The 21,710-nt window shown below is 34.8% G+C and overlaps 1 protein-coding gene across 1 annotated transcript in view; it reads left to right on the top strand.

The window, feature by feature from the left end:
• The first annotated feature begins 11,376 nt into the window (after window positions 1-11,376).
• The window catches only part of IRX6 (iroquois homeobox 6), a 32,030-nt gene continuing 21,696 nt past the window's right edge, over window positions 11,377-21,710 (top strand). Inside the window, exons 1-5 of the mRNA XM_053715741.1 lie at window positions 11,377-11,421; window positions 12,058-12,306; window positions 12,655-12,764; window positions 16,339-16,613; window positions 19,611-20,192. Of these exons, the coding sequence (XP_053571716.1) occupies window positions 11,377-11,421; window positions 12,058-12,306; window positions 12,655-12,764; window positions 16,339-16,613; window positions 19,611-20,192 (1,261 nt within the window). The remainder of the gene's footprint in view (window positions 11,422-12,057; window positions 12,307-12,654; window positions 12,765-16,338; window positions 16,614-19,610; window positions 20,193-21,710) is intronic.

Below are 21,710 nucleotides of genomic sequence, written 5' to 3'. Positions count from 1 at the left end.
CGTAAGGGGATCTGCGGTATGGAAAAGTCGCGGCTGAAAAGTGAGCGTTAGACCCTTTCCTGACTGACTCCAAATACCGGCGGTAGCCTAAAACTAGTGTTAGGAGCCTCTTACGCTGGTTTTCACGGCTACCGCCAAACTCTAAATCTAGGCCTTAGAGATTTAAATGTGATATTTGTTTTTCGCATTCTGAACTCAATTAAAAGTATTTTCAAGTCAGAAACATTTTCATTGTTGAGCAGTGTTATTTACATATTGCACATTTTCTAACATTTGTGTTTCAAAGTTTGAGGCAGTGGGTACCTTAGATGTAATGGTGATCACTAGTTCTTTCACATACAATTACAGTCCCTTGTTGTATAACTCTTGGGATTTATATAATTGGATGGGTGAACTTCAGTGTTCTTCATCCTCTGACTTGGAGGACTGATGTAAGGGACTGCTACACTTAGAAACTTTCTCTCCAATTACATATTCCACTTCCTCTGGGTGGTTCAATTTTGTTGCCTTCTGCAGTAGCCTCTTCTATGCAATCTTGATATCTTGATATTCCCCTCTTGTTCAGCCAGTTCCACCAGCATGTCTTACCAATCAGAGTGTTCAATGTCGCCTATTTTATCTTCCCTCTCGGCCAAAATATGCCAGAATTGAGAGTGGTCTGAGCTTTAAAAATCTGTGTTATAAGAAATAGCTGCCCAGAGCAGTCCTGGAACATTGGAGTTATCTCCATCATCTCTGCAATCACAAGAAGCCCCATTCTTGGGTTTAGCCATGGTTGTGAGGCATACTGAATTATTGTGTGTTTATACTCCAATTCCAGTCCTTCCAATGGAGGATTAGAACCAAAGATAGGTAACCAGAGCTGCATCATGTGAGCAAATGGTTCCATGCTTTCTGCCATCCAATCAGTTACTATGCTGTCTGACTATTTTTTTAACAGGGAGACTCCAGCAACCTTTAACCCTACTACAATGGACAGGGTCTGTAGAGCATACCTGTGGGTAACAGCCTGCTGAGTGTATCAGGCTCCTGAAGTGATGGAAACTCAGGCAGACAAAGTGTTGTTAGTCCATTCATCCCAGTGACAAAACTGAAACTTGTATCAAGGGAAGTTTCTTTTAGTGAGTGAACAACAAAGGGTATAAATAATACTTATCTCACGCAAGGTGTCACAAAAAAATAAAAGCTACACTTACTTACACACTGATAATTAGCAGCCAGGAAACCCATAATTAGGGGAAAGTGACAAATTTTAATATGTACTGTTACTTTGTTAAGGTTATTCTCCACCATATACTGTGTTTGATAAGTAAATAAAGTGACTGAATGCAATCAGTCTACTAACCTTTGGTAAATAACATCAGTGTTGGCTATCATGTAGTGTCCAGGCAGAGTAAACATGAAGCAACAGAGCTCTCAGTGACCGCACACTTGAAAGTATCCCCCTGTGGTCTTGATGTGCCAGTGGGCGAAGTCAGCCTCAGTAACTTTACGATTCAGTGTCAGTACTGTAGCAACTCCCCCAAAAACAGTGCCCCTCTGCCCATCAATGTGTGACTCACCCCCTTTGCTGTGCTAGTTTCTCTGCCGTGACTATCGGCGTGAGAATGAGGTTTCCATTGGAGTCTATGGAAGTACGCTCTTGTGAGCGCAAAGCTTTCACACGTTCATATTGCGCTCAACTTCAAATACCAGCGCAGATTTGCTTGCACTGGTATTATGAGTGGAGTGCAAATATCGAGCTTGTGAAGCCGCAATTTTTCACTCCACTCGTAATCTGGCACTTATTTGTAAACAAAAATAATTTCCTATAATTTCCTACAGGGCATAAGAGGAGCAGCTAAACAGCAGCAAAAATGAGCAGACAGGCACCTAGATCAGCAGAGGAGCAGTAGGAAATGTAGCGCAGCTGAGGAGCAGCTGGATAGCAGCAAAACAGGGCAGACAGGCACCTACTGTAGATCAACAGAGGAACAGCAGGACATGTAGGACAGCAGAGCCACAAATAGATAGCAGCACAAATAGGCAGACAGGCACCTAAGGCAGTACTGGGGCAGCAGTACATGGTAGTAAGTTGCAGAAGCACTACACACAGGGGTCGCAGGGCATACAGGGAAGCAGAGCAGCAACAGGATATGGTGGTATATATACGTAAAAAAAAGTCACAGTGTGGCCTCACACTATTGACACAGCGTCAAAGTATTCTACAAAATTGTCACAAGTTGAAGCATTGCTACAGTGTTGCCCACTAGAGATGTGAAAATGGTCCCTTAACTGAATCTTTTGGTTACCGTTTAGCAGGGCCGCCATCAGGGGGTGACAGGGGTGACTCCTGTCAGGGGCCCAATGGGCCAGGGGGGCCCCATGAGGCAAGAACTAAAAAAAAAATATTTTTTTTTTTACATTTTGGCAGCCACCAGTGGGTACTACAGCAGAGTGCTAATTGAGCATGGGAAATGTTATTACAAGGAGTAAAGTATTAGCATTTTAGAGGATTTCTGAGTGTGTACTAAACCACTATGCACAGGGTGAGACAGACTTGGCACTTTGTTTGTAGAGTGTGTGCCTGACTCAGTCGGCAGATCACTTTCATTTGCAGAGGAGGTAGGACTTATTTAAGTGTTTTTTATTTCTTTGTGCAATTTTTAATTGTAACTTCGGTGTGGTAGTAGTTGTATGGTGGGGCCAGGGGTCCATAAAAACATTTTTTTTAGCAGTAGTGTATTTATGATTATTTGACAATGCAGTCAACATTCTATGTTTAAAACCATGCAGAAATGTTTCCTCCTCAATAAACAAATGGTAGGTGCCCTTTTGGCAGATATATATATATATATATATATATATATATATATATATATATATATGTATAAACCTTCCAGTTTACTGCCCCTTTATGCAAGGACTTTCCAGATGCAAGGAGACATTTTATCTAATATTTTTACATCTGCATAAAATGTTATACTCTCAGACTAAGATTGCTCAATGTTTGAAATGAGACAGGCTAACTTAAAACTGTTCAGTTTACACTACAGCTGACTTAATTTTGAAATACATACTAACAAGCCTAAATCCTGCATTTACCAGCTCTAATAGTATGAGTACCACAGCTTATGATTTCACCAAGACCATATAGAGTACAGCATATTCAAAATCCATGAGTACAGCTGACAGATGAGAACATTTGTACACTATATTTGAAGTGGTGCTCTTGGTTGTGGAAAATGGGGGGAAAACAAACAAACAAATGTCAACCTTTTAAAATAACTTTTCTTCATCTAGCCATCTACCCAGATCATTAATGTACAATTTTGAATTCACAGAATTATTTTTCTCTACACATTTACAAATATGATTCTTTAAAAGTGATCTCTTAATTTCTGCAGTTGTCTGTTCCTTTTTAGGACATTTTGACCATACTACTGATTATTCACATCTTTCTACAGACTTTGAGACTAATGAGACCTTTACGGAAGTCACCAATCCACCATTTAACCTTTAAATTATTGTTTAGGCAGTTCAGGGCCCTTCCTTTCAGCCACTGCATGCTGTTGTCATCATTTTGTTGGCATCTTTCTTTACAAAAAGATAATCAGAAACTGTAGTCTACCTCATTACTTGTCAGGTCAATGTAAACAAGTGCTGAGTGTCTGTTTGGGTGTCTGTGTCTGAGTGTTTTTCTTTGCGTGTCTGCTAGAGTGTCTATATGTGAATCCTTATGGGTGTGTGTGTGTGTTTCAGTGTATGAGTGTGTCTGTGTGTTTGTATATTACTACCTTTACATCATTTCCAAGCTTAAATAGACACTTAAGAATAAAGTGCATATACGTTTTAGTCACTTGGTCAAAAATTGCACATGTCAAAGGGTGGGGGGGGGGCCCTGATCAATGGTTAAGTCAGGGGCCCCAAAATTTCTAGTGGCCCTGCCGTTTAGTACTATATATGCTATATTAAAATATATTAAAAATGATGGAAGTGGAGGGATTTGCACCATATATCCAAACCAATATTTGGGATACTTTTCATCAGGAGATGAAGTAGACAAATGAGTATTAGCCCTAAACCTAAAAACTTTTCAAGAGAAGGCTTAGAAGTGCAGGTTAGATCATAGCCACCTCTGCAAAAGAACTGAAACACAGTAACAAGGAGTGGGGTGGCACTTTGCCAGCTATTGCTTTCCCCTGTGCTTAAGATCAGGGAAGCTAAGTACATGAACATATTTTAGCTCTCTAATGAGGCTTTTAAATCAAAGGAGCAGAGTAAAGACAGCACTGGTCCTAAGAAGGTCAAATGCCCGTACACCTTTGACAAATGGCAGGGGTGTTTTCGGGTGCTGGCCTCCTGCTATTTGGAGCATATACCTGACCAAGCGCTAGCTATTTTGAAGTATATAAAGATAATTCATTGGATCCATAAGCGTTATAGGGAGGGAGCTTGGCAGGACTACAGTTTCTGCAAGATGAAGGGGAACCCTCTTTTGTCCTTTGGCCCCACCGCCATGCACCTGTGGGCACGCCTGGGATGAGAGAGATTCCCTTCTCCTGCAGTGCAGCAAAAGTCCACTAATGCTAATGCCTGCCCAGGCTCGAGGTGGAGTGGCCTGGAATGCTGGAGTTTCAATATAAGCAATGTGACAGAGGGAGCGCATGTTCATTTTGCCACGTTTGCATGTACTGTAGTGGATCCCATCTGGGAGATGACTGTGCACACTGATGGGATGTAGCGGGCAGTAAACCTTCACCTAAAGGAGCAGTTTAGACTAAGGGGCGCCCATTCTGCTGAGGGTGAACGCAATTAGGTTGTGGCTCGCATCGTATCCTAGGAGAGTTTGGTTGACTCAAGGGTTTGTTATCCCAATTAAGGGAGCTGTCGTGGGGGCTTCATGTCATAGGAATTTGAAATCTGCTAACAATTTTCCTAAATTAATGAAGGACAAGTTGAATAAAGAGTTGACGCTAGGAAGAATTTTAGGTCTTTTCTTGGAACCTCCTTTTCCTGATTTGGTGGTATCCCCTCTGGGGGTAGTGTTGAAGAAGTAAATGGGTAAGTCCCGCCTCATTCAGCATGCCTTATCTAAAAGGCAGATCTGCCAATGACGCTATTGATCCAGCTTTGAGTTCTGTTCGGTACCAGTCGTTTGATGAAACCCTCAAGTTAGTTTGCATGGCCAGGCATGGGGCTCTTATGGCAAAACTTGATATTGAGTCTGATTTCAGGCTTCTGCCCATACATTCTGACTGATTTAACTTATGGGTATGAAGTTTAACGATGCTTTTTTTATCGATCACTGCTTGCACATGGGGTGTTCGGTTTCTTGCGCTTTCTTCAAAATGTTAAGTACGTTCTTGCACTGGCCTGTCATGAGGCAGGAATCAGAGGGGTAGCTCACTACCTCAATGATTTTCTCCTGGTGGGCACAGCAGGTTCTCAGGATTTTCCGGATCTCATGGGAATCATGTGTTTCCTTATGACTCAATTTGGGGTCAGCTTAGCTGAAGAGAAGACTCAAGGGCCTTGTGCTTGCTTGACTTATTTAGGCATTCAGATTGACTCTGAGGCAGCGGTATGCTGCTTACCAGATGATAAAGTACAGAAGTTACTAGCTATGGTATCTGCAGCTGTATCAGCCTCTTCACTTTCCATGTGGGATGTGCAGTCTGCTCAACTTCTCCTGCAGGATAATTCCCATGGGCAGAGTCTTTAATCGATGGTTGGAGGAACTTTTAGGTGGTGCAGCAAGGTGAGGGCTTTGGTGCAAGCTTACCAAAGAGATGAGGGCTGATCTGCTAGTACAGATTTGGAGGTTGGAGCCCCTACCCAACCAGGTTTTGCATCTATTTACAGATGTGGCAGGCTTGCATGGCTATGGTGCATACTTTCAGTGCTTGTGGATCTCCTTGGGGTTTGTGCACAACCTTACTTTAATGCAGATATTTCCGATTCTGGGGAAGTTGCATTGTGGAACAGCCAGTTTGCAAATAGTTTGGTGGTGTTTTGGATAGACAACCTTAGTGTAGTGCACTCCATTAACAGGTTGTCCTCATTTTTCAAGCAAGTAGTTTGTTGCCTGCATTACCTAGTTTCAGAATGCATGCGTGCCAATGTGCAGTTAGTAGTGCGGCATGTTCCAGGGGAAAATAATGCGCTAGCGGATGCCCTGTCTAGAGTTCAATGGGGGCTATTTTGTTAACTAGCTCCAATAGCAGCCTCTGATGGGTTTGCTTGTCCATCTTTCTTCTGGCAGATTTTGGTCAGTGCCCCCCACCCTACCCTTAGTTGGGGAAGGCATAAGATCAATTCTGGTACGAATGGACCTGAGGTGCAAATGGTGGATGCTCACCAGAGCCATGTAAGCTATTACTATATTGGTTAGCACTGCTAAGGGCTAGAAGTTGCAAGAACAACGTAGTTCAGTCTCGGTTAGCGGCGGTGGCATATTTTTTCAAGTTACAGGGTATGAGAGATCCTACTCAGGATTTCTTATAATGGCAAATCCTTTGGAGTTTGGGCCAGACTGAGCCAGTGGTCTCAGACATTATTGATCCAGTGACAGAACATAGGTTGGCTAGGCTGTTGGAGGTTTTGCTGTCAATGTGTTTGTCTGGATATGAGGTTGCAATGTTCAGGGCTGCTTTTGCACTTGCCTTTTTCAGAGCACTGCATATTGGGGAGTTTGTCTCTCTATGGTGTCTGTTGGGTGGGAATTCAGAAGTCACATGTCCATTCAGTGGATGGGGCACATATGTTGTTTGTGCCCAGGTCTAAAATGGACCATCTGGGAAGAGGAGCTTGGATCTCCATCCTAGCTTGGACTCTTGGGGAGTTTTGCCCTGTGGGTATTATTCACAATTTTGTTCAGACAAGGCCGGGGTGCACAGAGCAATATTTGGTGCACGAAGATGGGACTTCCCTTGCAATGTACCAGTTACAGAAAGTACAGGACCTTGTTGTGCAGGCGGCTAGGCTCAGCCCGGCCACTTTCACCCCGCATTTGTTCCACATAGAGGAGGCGACTACAGTGGCAGTGCAGGGTAGATTTGTAATTGAGATTCGGGGCTTAGGCAGATGGAGGTATAACTGCTATAAGAGATATATTCATCCTACCCAATAGTTTTACGGCGTAGGTTTGGACTTTACCAGGTTAGTACTAGTCGCCACTGTGTGCTTAATGTTTAGTTTGTTTGTTTTTTTCTTTAAGATACTCATAGGGGCCCCATTAGGGTGTGGGTAGTAGGTCATTCCTATATCCATTGTTCGTCCATCAGGGCATTGGCGAGCCGGGTGGGCAGAACCTTGGATTCACTCCGGCTCAGGCCTCTTTTTGCTGGTTAGGAAGGAGGAGCATGAGGTGGAGCGACCTTCCCCAAGTCATTGAGGACGCGCTGCACAGATAGGGCAAACCTCATGTTGTTATTCTTCACTTGGTGGGCAATGTTGTGGGTACTGATCCTGTCCTTGATCTCATTAATGTTATGAAGTCTGACCTTTGGGGGGGAGCTTTAGGATTCCCGGTGTTCAGTTGGGTTGGTCTTCTATGGTTGCTAGCAGGTCTTGGAGGTACCTGGTTTTACATACTGCTGCTTATAGAATTCAAAAGCACATTAACAAAGAGTTGGGGGAGCCATGGAGGTGGCTTGAGGATTCATAATTAGGCATGAGCGGATTTTGGGAGATGTAAGGCATCTTTATTGACAGAATGGGGTACACCTGTCTGATGTGGGTAATGATATCTATTTTGAGGAATCTCAAGTTGCTCTTTCACCTTATATGACAGTTTGAGTTGGCAGCAAGAGGAATCCCTTCTGCGGAGAGGGGTTGTTTTTGAAAAGTAGACATATGCAGCATCGAATAATTTGATTTAGAATAATAATTTGTAGAGAATATTCTGAAAAATGTGTTTTTAAGAATATTCGGTAGTTGTACTATTCGTTATTCTTTTTGATTAAAATGAAACACATACTGAATATTTGGTAAAATTTACATTAGTTTTCGTTAAAATGAATATAAATGTTCCTTTACTGCAAGTGAAAACGTATCACCTGTAGTTGTATTCTTACCTATAATGTGTTGGTTAATAACTCCCCTCTTTGTCTTTCATATAGATATATATATATATATATATATATATATATATATATATATATATATATATATATATATATATATATATATATGTGTGTATTAGAGTCCTTTGCAGTTAAGTAGAGGAAAATATGTAAAATCATATGTATGCAATATTCATTTTTAATAAAGTATTAGACTGTGTATTTATTGTATTTATTTCACATTCCAATATTCTGCACAGAGCAGAATATGTTCTAAGTATTTTTAAATATAAATATATATATATATATATATGTATATATATATATATAATCATCTATATAAGGAGGTACAAATATTTATTGTACCAAAAAAAATCATATATATATAGAAATATGTATCAATGAATATATATAACATATTATTCAATGTGAAGAACATTGGAATGGAAAATATTCATATTTTCATGTCGGGTTAGTGCACATGAGAATATGCGATTGGGTTTGCAAACGAATAGGGTATTTGTATCTTTTCTTTCCATTGTCTTCTTTGGGGGAATACGTGAATGCGCACAAGATATTCTAAGTTCGTTTTTTGCGCTCATCGGGTTAGCATGCAAGCAAAAACAGTTTACTTTCAACTTGTAATACGAGCACAACCCGACAAGCACAAAAAGCCAACTTTATAGGGTAATTTTCCTTGGTTTTAAATGGATTAAAATATTTATAGTTTCTGTTAATGGAACACAAAATATTTCACAAAATCTCTAAGTGAATTCTGGAAACAAAATTGCATAAAAAGTCTAATTTAAAGCTTTTTTGATAAATTCAATTTAGTGGAATAAAACAAAACATATATTTTAAAAAAAGTGTTTGTGAAAATAATGATTTTTCACATAGCTGCAATGCATGTTGTCAATCCGTAAATTCTTTAAAAGAAGAAAATCTAAAATATTGATGCTTCTTTCAGCATTTTACTTTTTAGCATTCTTAAAAAAAATACATCATTATAAAAAAAAATGTATTATTGTTATTAGTGGCTATTTTTTGTGCTTTCCTTAGAAAATGTTCAAATACCCCCAAATAATGTTGTGTACAAGTCAAAATAGATAATAGTTAAAGGGACATGAAACCCACATTTTTTCTTTCATGATTTAGAAAGAGAATGCAATTTTAAGCATCTTTCTAATTTACTTCTATTATCAAATTTGTTTTATTCTCTTGATATTCTTTGCTGAATAGCATATCTAGATATGCTCAGTAGCTGCTGATTGGTTGCTGCACATAGAAGCCTCATGTGATTGGCTCACCCATGTGCATTGCTTTTTCTTCAAATAAGGATATCTAAAAAATGAAGCAAAATAAATAATAGAAGTAAATTGTAATGTTGTTTAATTTTGTATGTCCTATCTGAATCATGAAAGAAAGATTTTAGGTTTAGTGGCCCTTTAATTTTAAACAGAACTCCATACTTCTCTTTTAGGTGTCAATATCACAATACACTTCTAGTAGTGACAGGGTTTTAATTTTTATAATATAAAAAAAAGAGAAGACGAAAATAGATTTTATGTTAGTGACAAGCTGCATAAAAAAAAGTCTTTGATGAATTGAAGGTAGAAAAAAAAATCAATTTAATACTCCTATTTAATTGTAACAGGAAACAGAAGCTTTAATGGAGTGAGAATGCTATTTCCCCTCCCCCTTTCTGCAGGATCCCCCCTCAACGGCATATCTGCAATGTTTAAGTTGCATGAAACAAGGGTATTTCCATTTCTTAATTGATGCAATTACCTAGTGGTGGTAATGTGTGGATTGGTCTCCCGGCACTCATCAATCACTCTACCATTGACCTGCCAAAGTCTTTGCAAGTGTGTCCTGCTGGGGCTATTTCTGAGCCTAATAGAGAAAAATGGATAAGATGTGCTCGTTAATTAGGTAGCCAACCCCCTTTGGCCAAAGTGAAGATGTCATAGCTCCAAAAGAGCCTTTGGGATCTGTTTAGTGATTATATTGTTGGTTTTTACTGAGTTGGGATGTTACAACAATGTATCCCTTGGGTTTTTCAAACTGACACCATAGCTCACTTGTGCTTATTGGAATTATAAGAGTTTCTGCACTCGGTCATTTAGGGATCCACACAGACACATTATTATGAGTGACACTTTTTATTGTTACATCATTACGACTGATTAATCTCACTGAATAAATGTGGTAATAACAATTTGTTCTGATGTCAGTGTTTATATTAACATTGCATTGCTTGCTAGCATAATGATTAAATTATCTGCCATTAATTGTAAAATATATTAATGGACCAATGATATAGAAACTTAATAATAATAAAAAATATATATAGTTTATTGCCGATTGATAATGACATTTCAAATATGATCTAGGTACATTATGAACTCCTAAATTAAATAAACCATAATTCAATATTTAATTGAAGGGATACAATTACTAGTTTCAAAATCTGTTTGCTTTCTGCAATATATAAACTTTATCTAAAATGAAATTAAATTATTTGAAAATGAATACACATAAAAATAAGAATAAAACAAAATCATACAAAGCTTTATATTTGTACTGCAAGAAATAGTTATACCACATTCTTTATTTCGCATTAAAGAAATATAATTTTGCTGAATTCAATATTAAAAAAAAACATTAATAAAACATAGGATGCATTATTAAACAATATTAAAAAAAAGTCTAAATATAATTGTAAGAAAAAATATCTTTTGTAATGAAATGTGTTCTTTAAAATAAAATGTTATACAACTGTGGCTTTGCTTTAACACCTTCATTGCCAAAATAAACTACTTTGTATTACACACCGTACAGGGTTGTAAATGGTTAATCAACATGAAACAAATGTGCATCGGGTTATCTTAGAATATCAGATGCGGAGTATGATTGGCAAAGACATTATTATATCCTAGCTGTCCTGGGCTTGGGGATTATTGTGACGTCATCCAGTCTTCCTTGGATGGATGCAAAAGAATACAGACAAGCAAATAATACAACAAGCTGTCTTCCTATCTTGCAAGATTTGTTCTTCCTCTTTTTTTATTTCTTTTTTTTTTTTTATCTTCCCTTCTCTTTTGCTGAATATTCCCTGAGTTCTTAACAGGGAGTTGGCTGCCTTATAACATTATCCTGCAGGCTGAAGATGCTCTAATAGTTAAGTATCATCATATATAATTAAGTTTTTTGGGGATTTTTAAGGCCATACTTGAGACTTGCATTTAAATCAGGTTTGGTTTCAAATTATTTAGTTGAGAATTATCGTCTATGGTAAAAAATAAATAAAAAAAAACAATCAGGAAAAGAGATGTCGTTCTCTCAGTTTGGATATCCGTACAGCAGCAACTCTCAGGTAAGTGCTATGTAGCACACACCTCTTTAACAGTTTGTGCACCTTTCCTTGCATTTAGATCCACATTATCCAGATAGTTATTGGCAAATACTTTTATCTGCATATAGAATATTCTGCAGCACTAACTGTAACCATTTTTTTACACCTGCACTAATGTATTTCATTTTAAATTAACTCTTTGCTGCTCAAGACCATCACATCAGATGTAAAAAATAGATAGCTTTTTGTTTATTTACTGAAATATTTCTTTCAAAACTGTAATCTATGTTTTTATCACAGGCATCTAAAATGTTACTGTATAAGGCTATTTAGTTTATTGACTTATGATTTTAACATTAAAGATCTTCCTGCTAAACCTATAGAGTATTTAAATGGTTCTTCTCATAATATAAATGTGTAACTTATAAATACCTGGTATAATAGATAGACTAAGACCGATGAATGATAATTATTGATAAACATGAGAAAAGATAATGTGTGTATAAGTAGTTTGCAGTTTGTATTAGACGTGTGGCACTTGAGTTGACTACATTTATTTGTTAATATACACTATGTTATATGTTTTGTTCTTCTGAGAAACACTACTGAAATGCTTTCCAGTGAGCTTTAAATGACATTGTTTTCTCATGCCTGTAGTTTTTGGTCACTACAAATCATAGCACATGCTATGATTCTGCACCCAGATCTCTGTCTGATGTTCCTACTGCCACTGGCCAAACGCCGGCCATCTGCTGTCCATCATATGAGAACAGGTTGCTGGTCAGCACCCGAACTGATCTCAATGCGGCCCTGGGAGTGTATAGCCCACCTTATGCTTCTAGCAGTTCAAGTTATGCCAGTTACCTACCCTACAACACTGAACCGCCTACACTCTACTCCAGCCTGGTGAGTAGAAATACCTGTAAAACAATGTAAAGGTATAGAAAATGCACCTTTAAATTCATAGTACAAACAATAAATAAGCTCAGGTTGTGGTACATAGTTTTATATTAGAAGATGTATTGTTTAAACAATGTGACATTTGTATAGATGACTGACATAGATACAGACAGAAACAATTTCTTTTTTGTGGGTGTGAATTATTGATGATGCTTGAATTATCATTTTATAACAAAAAAAAATCTTTGGTGATCTATTCCAGCTTAGTGTGTGTGATGTTTGTATGGGTTGGATTGTCTAACAGGTAACATTTTTAGCTTTGGTTTGAAGGCTGCCGTTGTCTCCCCCTGACAGACCCCCCAGTATGAAATGAAGGATGGAACCAGCTCTTTGCACCATGGGATAGCTCAGCCGGCTGCATTCTACCCATATGATCATTCCTTGGGGCAGTACCAATACGACAGGTAACATACTTTTTGATCAGCAGGAATTACTAATGTACTGTCTGTGATGTTGTGGCAGACTTCAAAACCCATCATTTCCAAGGGACTAATGTTTTATCTGAGGAATTCCCAAGCAAGTACACAAGATGGGAATGAGTGTTATCATATAAACCTAGCAAGTCCCATTTAGCTATCAAATAAAAATGCAGCAAAATCATAGAAATCAGAACTAACATTTAGGAAGAGTGGATGAAAGTGCATAAATCTAAAGATCGAGACAGAATTTTTTAGTAGCAAGAAAGAATATTTAAAGTATCCATAGTACATTGTACCTAGTACTTTTGTGCTTATAGAAACAAGTTGGCTGGTAATACAACATAGCAAAAAATATTGCAGAAAATAAATAGTGCTATAAGCTTTTTTGTAGCAATGAAGATTTTAAATAAATAAATAAATAAATAAATAACACTGAAAGGAGAAGCATTAAATAAAATTGACTGCAAGCTCTGTAACCAATAATTAACACTAAGCTATCTGCTTAATGATACAATCTAGGAGAATATGTCTGAAAATAATCAAGGAGCAAAAATTCAAAATGTTGTTGATTTTGAGTTCTTTCTTTCTTTTTACACCTGCATTAAAGCTACCTTTAATTGATGGGCCATAGTTTCATAACAGACTAAGCATTACAGGAAACCTTATAGTTATGAGGAGGAGTTTATCTAAAGCTGATTTCTAAAGGCATCTGCAATTGTCAGTGCTTTGACAAGTCCTTGCCAGGTCTACCAGCTGTAATAGGAATGCAAAACATTATATCCTTAACCATTAAGGCTTCAATTAAACCACCAACATTGATAATTAAAGTTAAAGGCTGTTGCTAATTATATTGAAATAGTTAAATTGTGCTGTAATAGATTAAGCTGCAACAAAGTAAATACATAGTAATGTGGTATCACAGTTTACTTGAGATTTTATATATAACAATCACATACAGTTTTTTTTTAAAGTATCCACAACCAGAATAAATATTTCAGATTTAAAAAGTGAGATATTTAAAATGACGTTTTTAATAGATTGCACTATTGTGTTTTGAATTCAAGAGGGGGCAGAATAATAATTTAAAATAAGCAGTGTCCTCACTTTTGAACTCATATACATAAACACATTAAATATTTATATAGATGTAAAAAAAATTGCTGGAGCAAATTTCCGCCTAAGTTTGTTGGTCTACATGTGCAGACCACATCATGCTCAAGTGTATAGTGCTTTTTTATACACATTTTGGAATAAACATGAATAAATATGTTGTGATTAACAGGTTTTCTATGGACAATGGATACATGGGAATCTTAAAACTAAGTAAAATCTTATTCCTTGCAAATTTATTTTTGTCACAACAATTAATACATGAAGTTTACACTGATGCAGCTCAGAAACATTTTTCTGTAGTTTCTGTTAGCTATATGGTTTTAGCTACAAGGGGTGCATTGCTATATCATAGGGAATATATATAGGGAACATATATAGGGATTCCTGGAAAATTGTAAAGTACTGTTGTGCAAATAGGAAATATACCCACGAGACACTGCCTAATCTCATTAATATGAAACTTGTACATATGGAGACATTTGTTGAAATCTGATCAATAGGAGCTATGAACATGTACTGTGTTCTCTATAGTTTGTAACTTCCTACAAACACTGATTTGATTATGTATATAGGTGTGTGTTTGTGTATGTATACTCACACAGATAGAAACGTAAGTACTATATATAGACACAGAAAAAAATGTAAGATTCTCATTCGTTCAGTATTACCTATTTTATTTAAATTTGGATATGCTTAACTTTTTAAGATTATCCTGATCTTCCTAAATCTGAGCAATTGTACTTAAATCTTCCTTTTTGTAGATACGATTTTTTAATTTATATTAGATTGACAGTTTCAATAGAAATATATTTCAATTGTATCTTTATCTCACACAGACATGTGTCTTCTGTAGAATCTATTGCAGGGTACTCTTGAGAAAAACAGATAGATGATAGATAGATAGATAGATAGATAGATAGATAGATAGATAGATAGATAGATAGATAGATAGATAGATAGATAGATAGATAGATGATAGAAAGATAGATGATAGATAGATAGATAGATAGATAGATAGATAGATAGATAGATAGATAGATAGATGATAGATAGATGATAAATAGATAGATGATAGATAGATAGATAGATAGATAGATAGATAGATAGATATAGAGAAATGATAGATAGATAGATAGATAGATTAGATGATAGATAGATAGATAGATAGATAGATAGATGATAGATAGATAGATAGATAGATAGATAGATAGATAGATAGATAGATAGATAGATAGATGATAGATAGATAGATAGATAGATAGATAGATAGATAGATAGATAGATAGATCGATAGATAGAAATAGAGACATGATAGATAGATAGATAGATAGATAGATAGATAGATAGATAGATAGATAGATAGATAGATAGATAAATAGATAGAAATAGAGACATGATAGATAGATAGATAGATATAGATAGATAGATAGATAGATAGATAGATGATAGATAGATAGATAGATAGATAGATAGATAGATAGATAGATAGATAGATAGATAGATGATAGATAGATAGATAGATAGATAGATAGATAGATAGATAGATAGATAGATAGAAGAATAGATAGATAGATATAGAGAAATTATAGATCAATAGATAGATAGATTAGATATATATATAGATAGATAGATAGATAGATAGATAGATAGATAGATATAGAGAAATTATAGATAGATAGATAGATAGATAGATAGATAGATAGATAGATAGATAGATAGATAGATAGATGATAGATAGATAGATCGATCGATAGATAGAAATAGAGACATGATAGATAGATAGATAGATAGATAGATAGATAGATAGATAGATAGATAGATAGATAGATAGATAGATAGATAGAAATAGAGACATGATAGATAGATAGATAGATAGATAGATAGATAGATAGATAGATAGATAGATAGATAGATAGATAGATAGATAGATAGATGATAGATAGATAGATAGATAGATAGATAGATAGATAGATAGATAGATAGATCGATAGATAGAAATAGAGACATGATAGATAGATAGATAGATAAATAGATAGAAATAGAGACACGATAGATAGATAGATAGATAGATAGATAGATAGATAGATAGATAGATAGATAGATAGATAGATAGATAGGCAGGCAGACACAAAGAGAAAATATAGATAGATAAACATACATTAAGAGCAGCCTTTAGGTAAGACTATATTATATTTGGCTCATGATAATAATTTAGATCAAGTGTTCTATAAACTTTCACAAGCAGCATATGCTTTTATTTTGAGAAATGTCTGGGATTTCTGTAAAAGTCATTTGAATAGAAAACACAATGCTAAAATTCATCCTCCAGAGCAGTTCTAAGCCTGTGTTTACCTTCTAGACATTGCATGGGCTCCTGGGCTTTCTCTTCCAGTTCAGTGAGAATAAGCTTGATAAAGTCTCTCAAATATTTATTATCTGTTGGAAGGTTTGGAGCGGTGGATTTCACAGGCTCTGCCAGGCGGAAAAATGCAACCAGGGAGACCACTAGTACCCTGAAAACATGGCTGTATGAGCACAGGAAGAATCCTTACCCCACCAAGGGTGAAAAGATCATGCTGGCCATCATCACCAAGATGACCCTCACTCAAGTGTCCACTTGGTTTGCCAATGCCAGAAGGAGACTTAAAAAGGAAAATAAAATGACTTGGTCTCCAAAAAATAAAGCTGTAGATGAGAGAAAAGAAGAGGCTGATGATGTCAGTCTGGAGGACGATCCAGGTAACCAGCCAAAATGTCAAACATATACTATATAGTTATACTGCCTGAAGTTGCACTTTAGTCTGTTGGTACATATTTAAATGAAGATAGAACTACTGAATACAGTACATTTTTGTTGAACCAAGCCTCCAGTCACACTTCACTAAATTGATAGTGAGCCAGGTACTAGAGTTAGTAAAATAAAAAGGGTGTACTAAAAAAAAAAAGGTAGCAAAAGAGTACAGTTCACAATAATAAATTTATATGAAACATACTGCATCTGAACTTATAATAACACTATCTCTCTGACTTTCTCTCCATCTCCCTATTCTCCATGTCTCTATTCTCTTTTCTTTCTGTTTTCTCACTCTTGTTCTTCTTATTCTCAACACTCTTTCCTAAGTGTTAGTCTATAGTCTAGACGGTCTCCTCAGAGACAGTCAAGTATGCACCATAGCTCTAAATATTATCTGAGACTAGTATAGAGGAGTAGAAGTGTACTCCTGTATTACTCTATGGGCTGGAGGTACGGTACATGATAAAATATACTGCCCACTTGAAGATCTGAGATTAAAAAATGAAACAACAGGAAATGCCAGGCTTTTTAAAGTTATGATGTGATTTTTTAAGCTGTCAGAGAGAATAACAATATCAGTATGTGTGCACGTATTTACATTTGATGGTAGATATCCTTTTCAATAACTTCCAGTATAAGTTCAAAGTGAAATATTCTAACCTTAAAGGGACATGAAACACATTTTTTTTTCTTTCATGATTCAGATAGAGAATGCAATTTTAAACAACTTTCTAATTTACTTCTATTATCTATTTTGTTTCATTCTCTTGGTATCATTTTTTGAAGCAGCAACAATGCACTAATGGTTTCTAACTGAATACATGGATGAGCCAATCACAATCGATATATATATATATATATATATATATATACAGCCACCAATCAACAGCTAGAACCTAGGTTCTCTGCTGCTCCTGAGCTTGCCTAGATAAACATTTCAGCAAAGGATAACAAGAGAAGGAAGCAATTTAAATAATAAAAGTAAATTGGAAAGTTGTTTAAAATTGTATTCTCTATCTGAATCATGAAATACAAATTTTGGGTTTCATGTCCCTTTAACTAATCTTGCATGTGTCAACCAACATCACTTCTGTGGTTCCAACATTGTACCACTAAGGTTATTATATAAAAAGATATAAAACCCTAAAAAATATTTTGTGATTTAGACAGAGCATACAATTTTTAAAAAAGTTTCCAATTTATTTCTATAATCAAATTTACTTTGTTCTCATGGTATTCTTAGTTGAAATATCCAGGTAGGTGTCTGGAGCACTGCATGGCAGGAAATAATGCTGCCATCTAGTGCTCCTGCAAATGGATAACATTCTTGCAAAACTGCTGCCACATAGTGCTCCAGACCCTAGTGCTCCTGAGCTTAAAGGGACATGAAACCCAATATTTTTCTTTCATAATTCCGATAGAGAATACAATTTTAAACAACATTCTAATTTACTTGTATCATCTAATTTGCGTCATTCTTTATGTATCCTTTATTGAAGAAATAGCCACGCACATGGGTGAGCCAATCACACGAGACATCTATGTGCAGCCACCAATCAGCAGCTCCTGAGCCTATTTAGATATGCTTATCAACAAAGGCTATCAAGAGATAATAGAAGAAAATTGGAAAGTTGATTAACATTGCATGCTGTTTCTAAATCATGAAAGAAAAAAAATGTGTGTTTCATGTCCCTTTAAGTCCCTGCTTTTCAAAATAAATATCAAGAGAACAATATAAAATTGATAATAAAAGTAAATTAGAAAGTTGCTTAAAATTGCATCCTCTATCGGAATCATAAAAATTTTTTTTTGGAGTTCCGTGTCCCTTTAAATGTACTTGATAAGCTATTTAAAACAATAGAAACACAACAGCCATACAGAATGTACGAGCTAACTACTAGGTTTATGCGTGCTAGGACAACTATACAAGGATGTGCACCCAAATACACAAAGCTTAGGCTGGTACTATGTTCCGCAGATTCATTTCACATTTGGTTTACATTTTTTGGTATGGCAACGAATAGCTGTCAAGGGGCTAAACATTTTTTATTTAGCAAACAATTTTACAAAATAGAGAAAGTGAAAGATAAAAAGCTTAAATTGTTGCAGGTAAAAATAAAAATATGTTAAATAAATTATGTTCACCTCCACAAATACTCCAAATGCAACTATAAAAATGACGTCATTTAGCAGCAGGATTTTTTGATGATGAAGCCAGGAATGTACTGCAACATTATTTAGATAGAGAAAAAAAAGGATATAAAGATGATAGATTCTATGTAGATAGATATCTATAGATAGATAGATAGATAGTTAGATGATAGATAAATAGATAGATGATAGATTATAGCTATATATATATATATATATATATATATATATATATATATATAAAGATATATAGATAAATAGAAAGATAGATAGGTAGATAAATAGAAAGATGATATCTAGATTGATGATAGATAGATAGATAGATAGATAGATAGATAGATAGATAGATAGATATATGATAGATAGATATATGATAGATAGATAGATAGATAGATAGATAGATAGATAGATAGATAGATAGATATATGATAGATAGATAAATAGAAAGATGATATATAGATAGATGATAGTTATATGATAGATAAATAGATAGATAGATAGATAGATAGATAGATAGATAGATAGATAGATAGATAGATAAATGATGATAGATAGATGATTGATATATAGATAGATGATTGGTAGATATTTAAATAGATACATAGATAGATACTTAGATAGTTTGTTACTTTAAAGATAGACAAAAAGAAATTCATGTACATGTACATCAATTTTTTTTCTAATAAATATTTTCAATTAAATAAATAAACGCATAGTTGTAGTGATTTGTTGGCTATGCACACATTTCCTGATAGCTCCTTACTTTATTTCAGCTGATAAATTAAGCAAAGATGAGAAGAACCTCAGACTGAATGATCTTGAGGATATAGAAGATGAAGAATCCCAAGACTTGGACAGTAACCCAAAGAACAAGAATGGGCTTCTCCCAGGGGACAAATCTAGCGCCTACAGGTCAGATGTCAGTGCTTGTAGCCAGACACAATCTGACGACTTTCCATGTAACAAATCCAATTCAGAATATTTTTTAGGGCTTATGGTGGACAAAACTAATCTACGCGAACAGGATGATCATTTGGCAACCTGTGAAAGCACAGAAAAACCCAGAATATGGTCTTTAGCTCATACAGCTGGTGCCAGTGTTACAATTGATGGTGAAAATGGTGACAAGAAATCAGTGAGCCCAGACTGCCTTTTTGTAAGAAGAAGATATTCAGCCAATGGTTTGTGCAGTGAAGTTAGGGCCGTGCATAGTATAAAGGCACAAACTCAAATGGAAGAAATGTCCCAGCCATCCAAAATATTCAGAACTTCAACTTTCAACTTACAATCTTTCCAGCTCAGCTGCTCATATCCTGTTCTAGGGGACACATGTCAATATTCTTCTGACTCCGAAGGTATATACTCTTTTCAATGTTCTTACATAGGGATAAAAGACAACCAATATATATATATATATATATATATCAACATCTCTATATATATATATATATATATATATATATATATATATATATATATATATATATATATATATATATATATATATATATATATATATATATATATATACATACAGTACAGTATATATATATATATATATATATATATATATATATATATATATATATATATATATATATATATATATATATATATATATATATATATATATATTGGCACTTCCCTATGAATCAGTGAAAATCATACTATTATCTTTGGGTTCACTTGTAGCCCTATAACAACTTTTTTTTTTTTTTTAAATAACATTTTGTAGAACCTATACCTCTATCCACTGCTCCTGGAAATATTGGCAACTAGGGAATTCAAACTTTTGGTCTGCGGAATCTGTTGGCGCTCTTCAAATATCTGTTAATAATAAAAACTGCTGACGTAAAGTATGAAAATTCCGTAAAAGTAAATATATATATCATAATAGTTTACCAGAGAAAGGAGACGTTACTATTCAAAAAAGAATGTTACTAGTCCACTCAGTACTGAAAGGTAGGAAAAAAAAACCCATTTCTTATTCATTCATATTCATTTCTTATATTTATAAATGAAATCTATTAATATCTTTCTATTTTTGTATTTTTTATTTTTAGTAGCAACTTTAGACATGGAATTTTAGTTAACTAAGCCTATAGTTGTATGTTTGTAAAATTGTTTAAACAAAAAACAAATTGTAATATAATAACATAATACAACACTGTAATATTCACTTTCAGGTTATGTTCAACTATAATTTAACAATTATTACAATGGAAAGAAACAAAATAACACCATTTTACTACTCATGGATATTCACATCTAACGTACATATAATTTGTCTAGAGACATTCATTTATTATTTATACTGTTCTACATATTTCACTAAGTAAAAAAGTAAATTGACTTCAATTATGGGTAATATGAACATTCAAGCAAATGATGCACACCCTTAAAATTAATTTAAATTAAGCTTCCTATGAAACAGAAAGTAACAATCTGTTTAAAAAGCTACTGCGATATTTCGATTGAAAAATATATATAAATTATAACTTTTAAATAAACAAGAATTTGAAAAAAATGAATATAATAATAAATAGATTAAATGTTCTTGAGAACCTACATCTGAATTCATATTGAATTTATGTACAAGGTTAAAATAGAATTATATTAAAAATTTAAACTTAAAATACATGAAGAATTTAATAATAATGTAAAAACATTTGCTCATTGTTTATCAAAATATATTGTCATTGCTAACTCTTCTGTTTCCCGGTATTTCTTGCTTGGTTCTATTTTATATATATATGTAAATAGCTCAGAAAGGTCACCCAGACATATAAATAAAAAAATAAGTTATTATGAAAAGTTAACATAAATTAATTTAATATTCTTTGGCTTTTAATATTAAATTAATTTATGTTAAC

This window comes from Bombina bombina, chromosome 1 (assembly GCF_027579735.1).
Source record: "Bombina bombina isolate aBomBom1 chromosome 1, aBomBom1.pri, whole genome shotgun sequence".
Taxonomy (NCBI): Eukaryota; Metazoa; Chordata; class Amphibia; order Anura; family Bombinatoridae; genus Bombina; species Bombina bombina.
The sequence above is the reverse complement of the archived record's forward strand: the minus strand, read 5'-3'. Positions and strand labels throughout refer to the sequence as shown.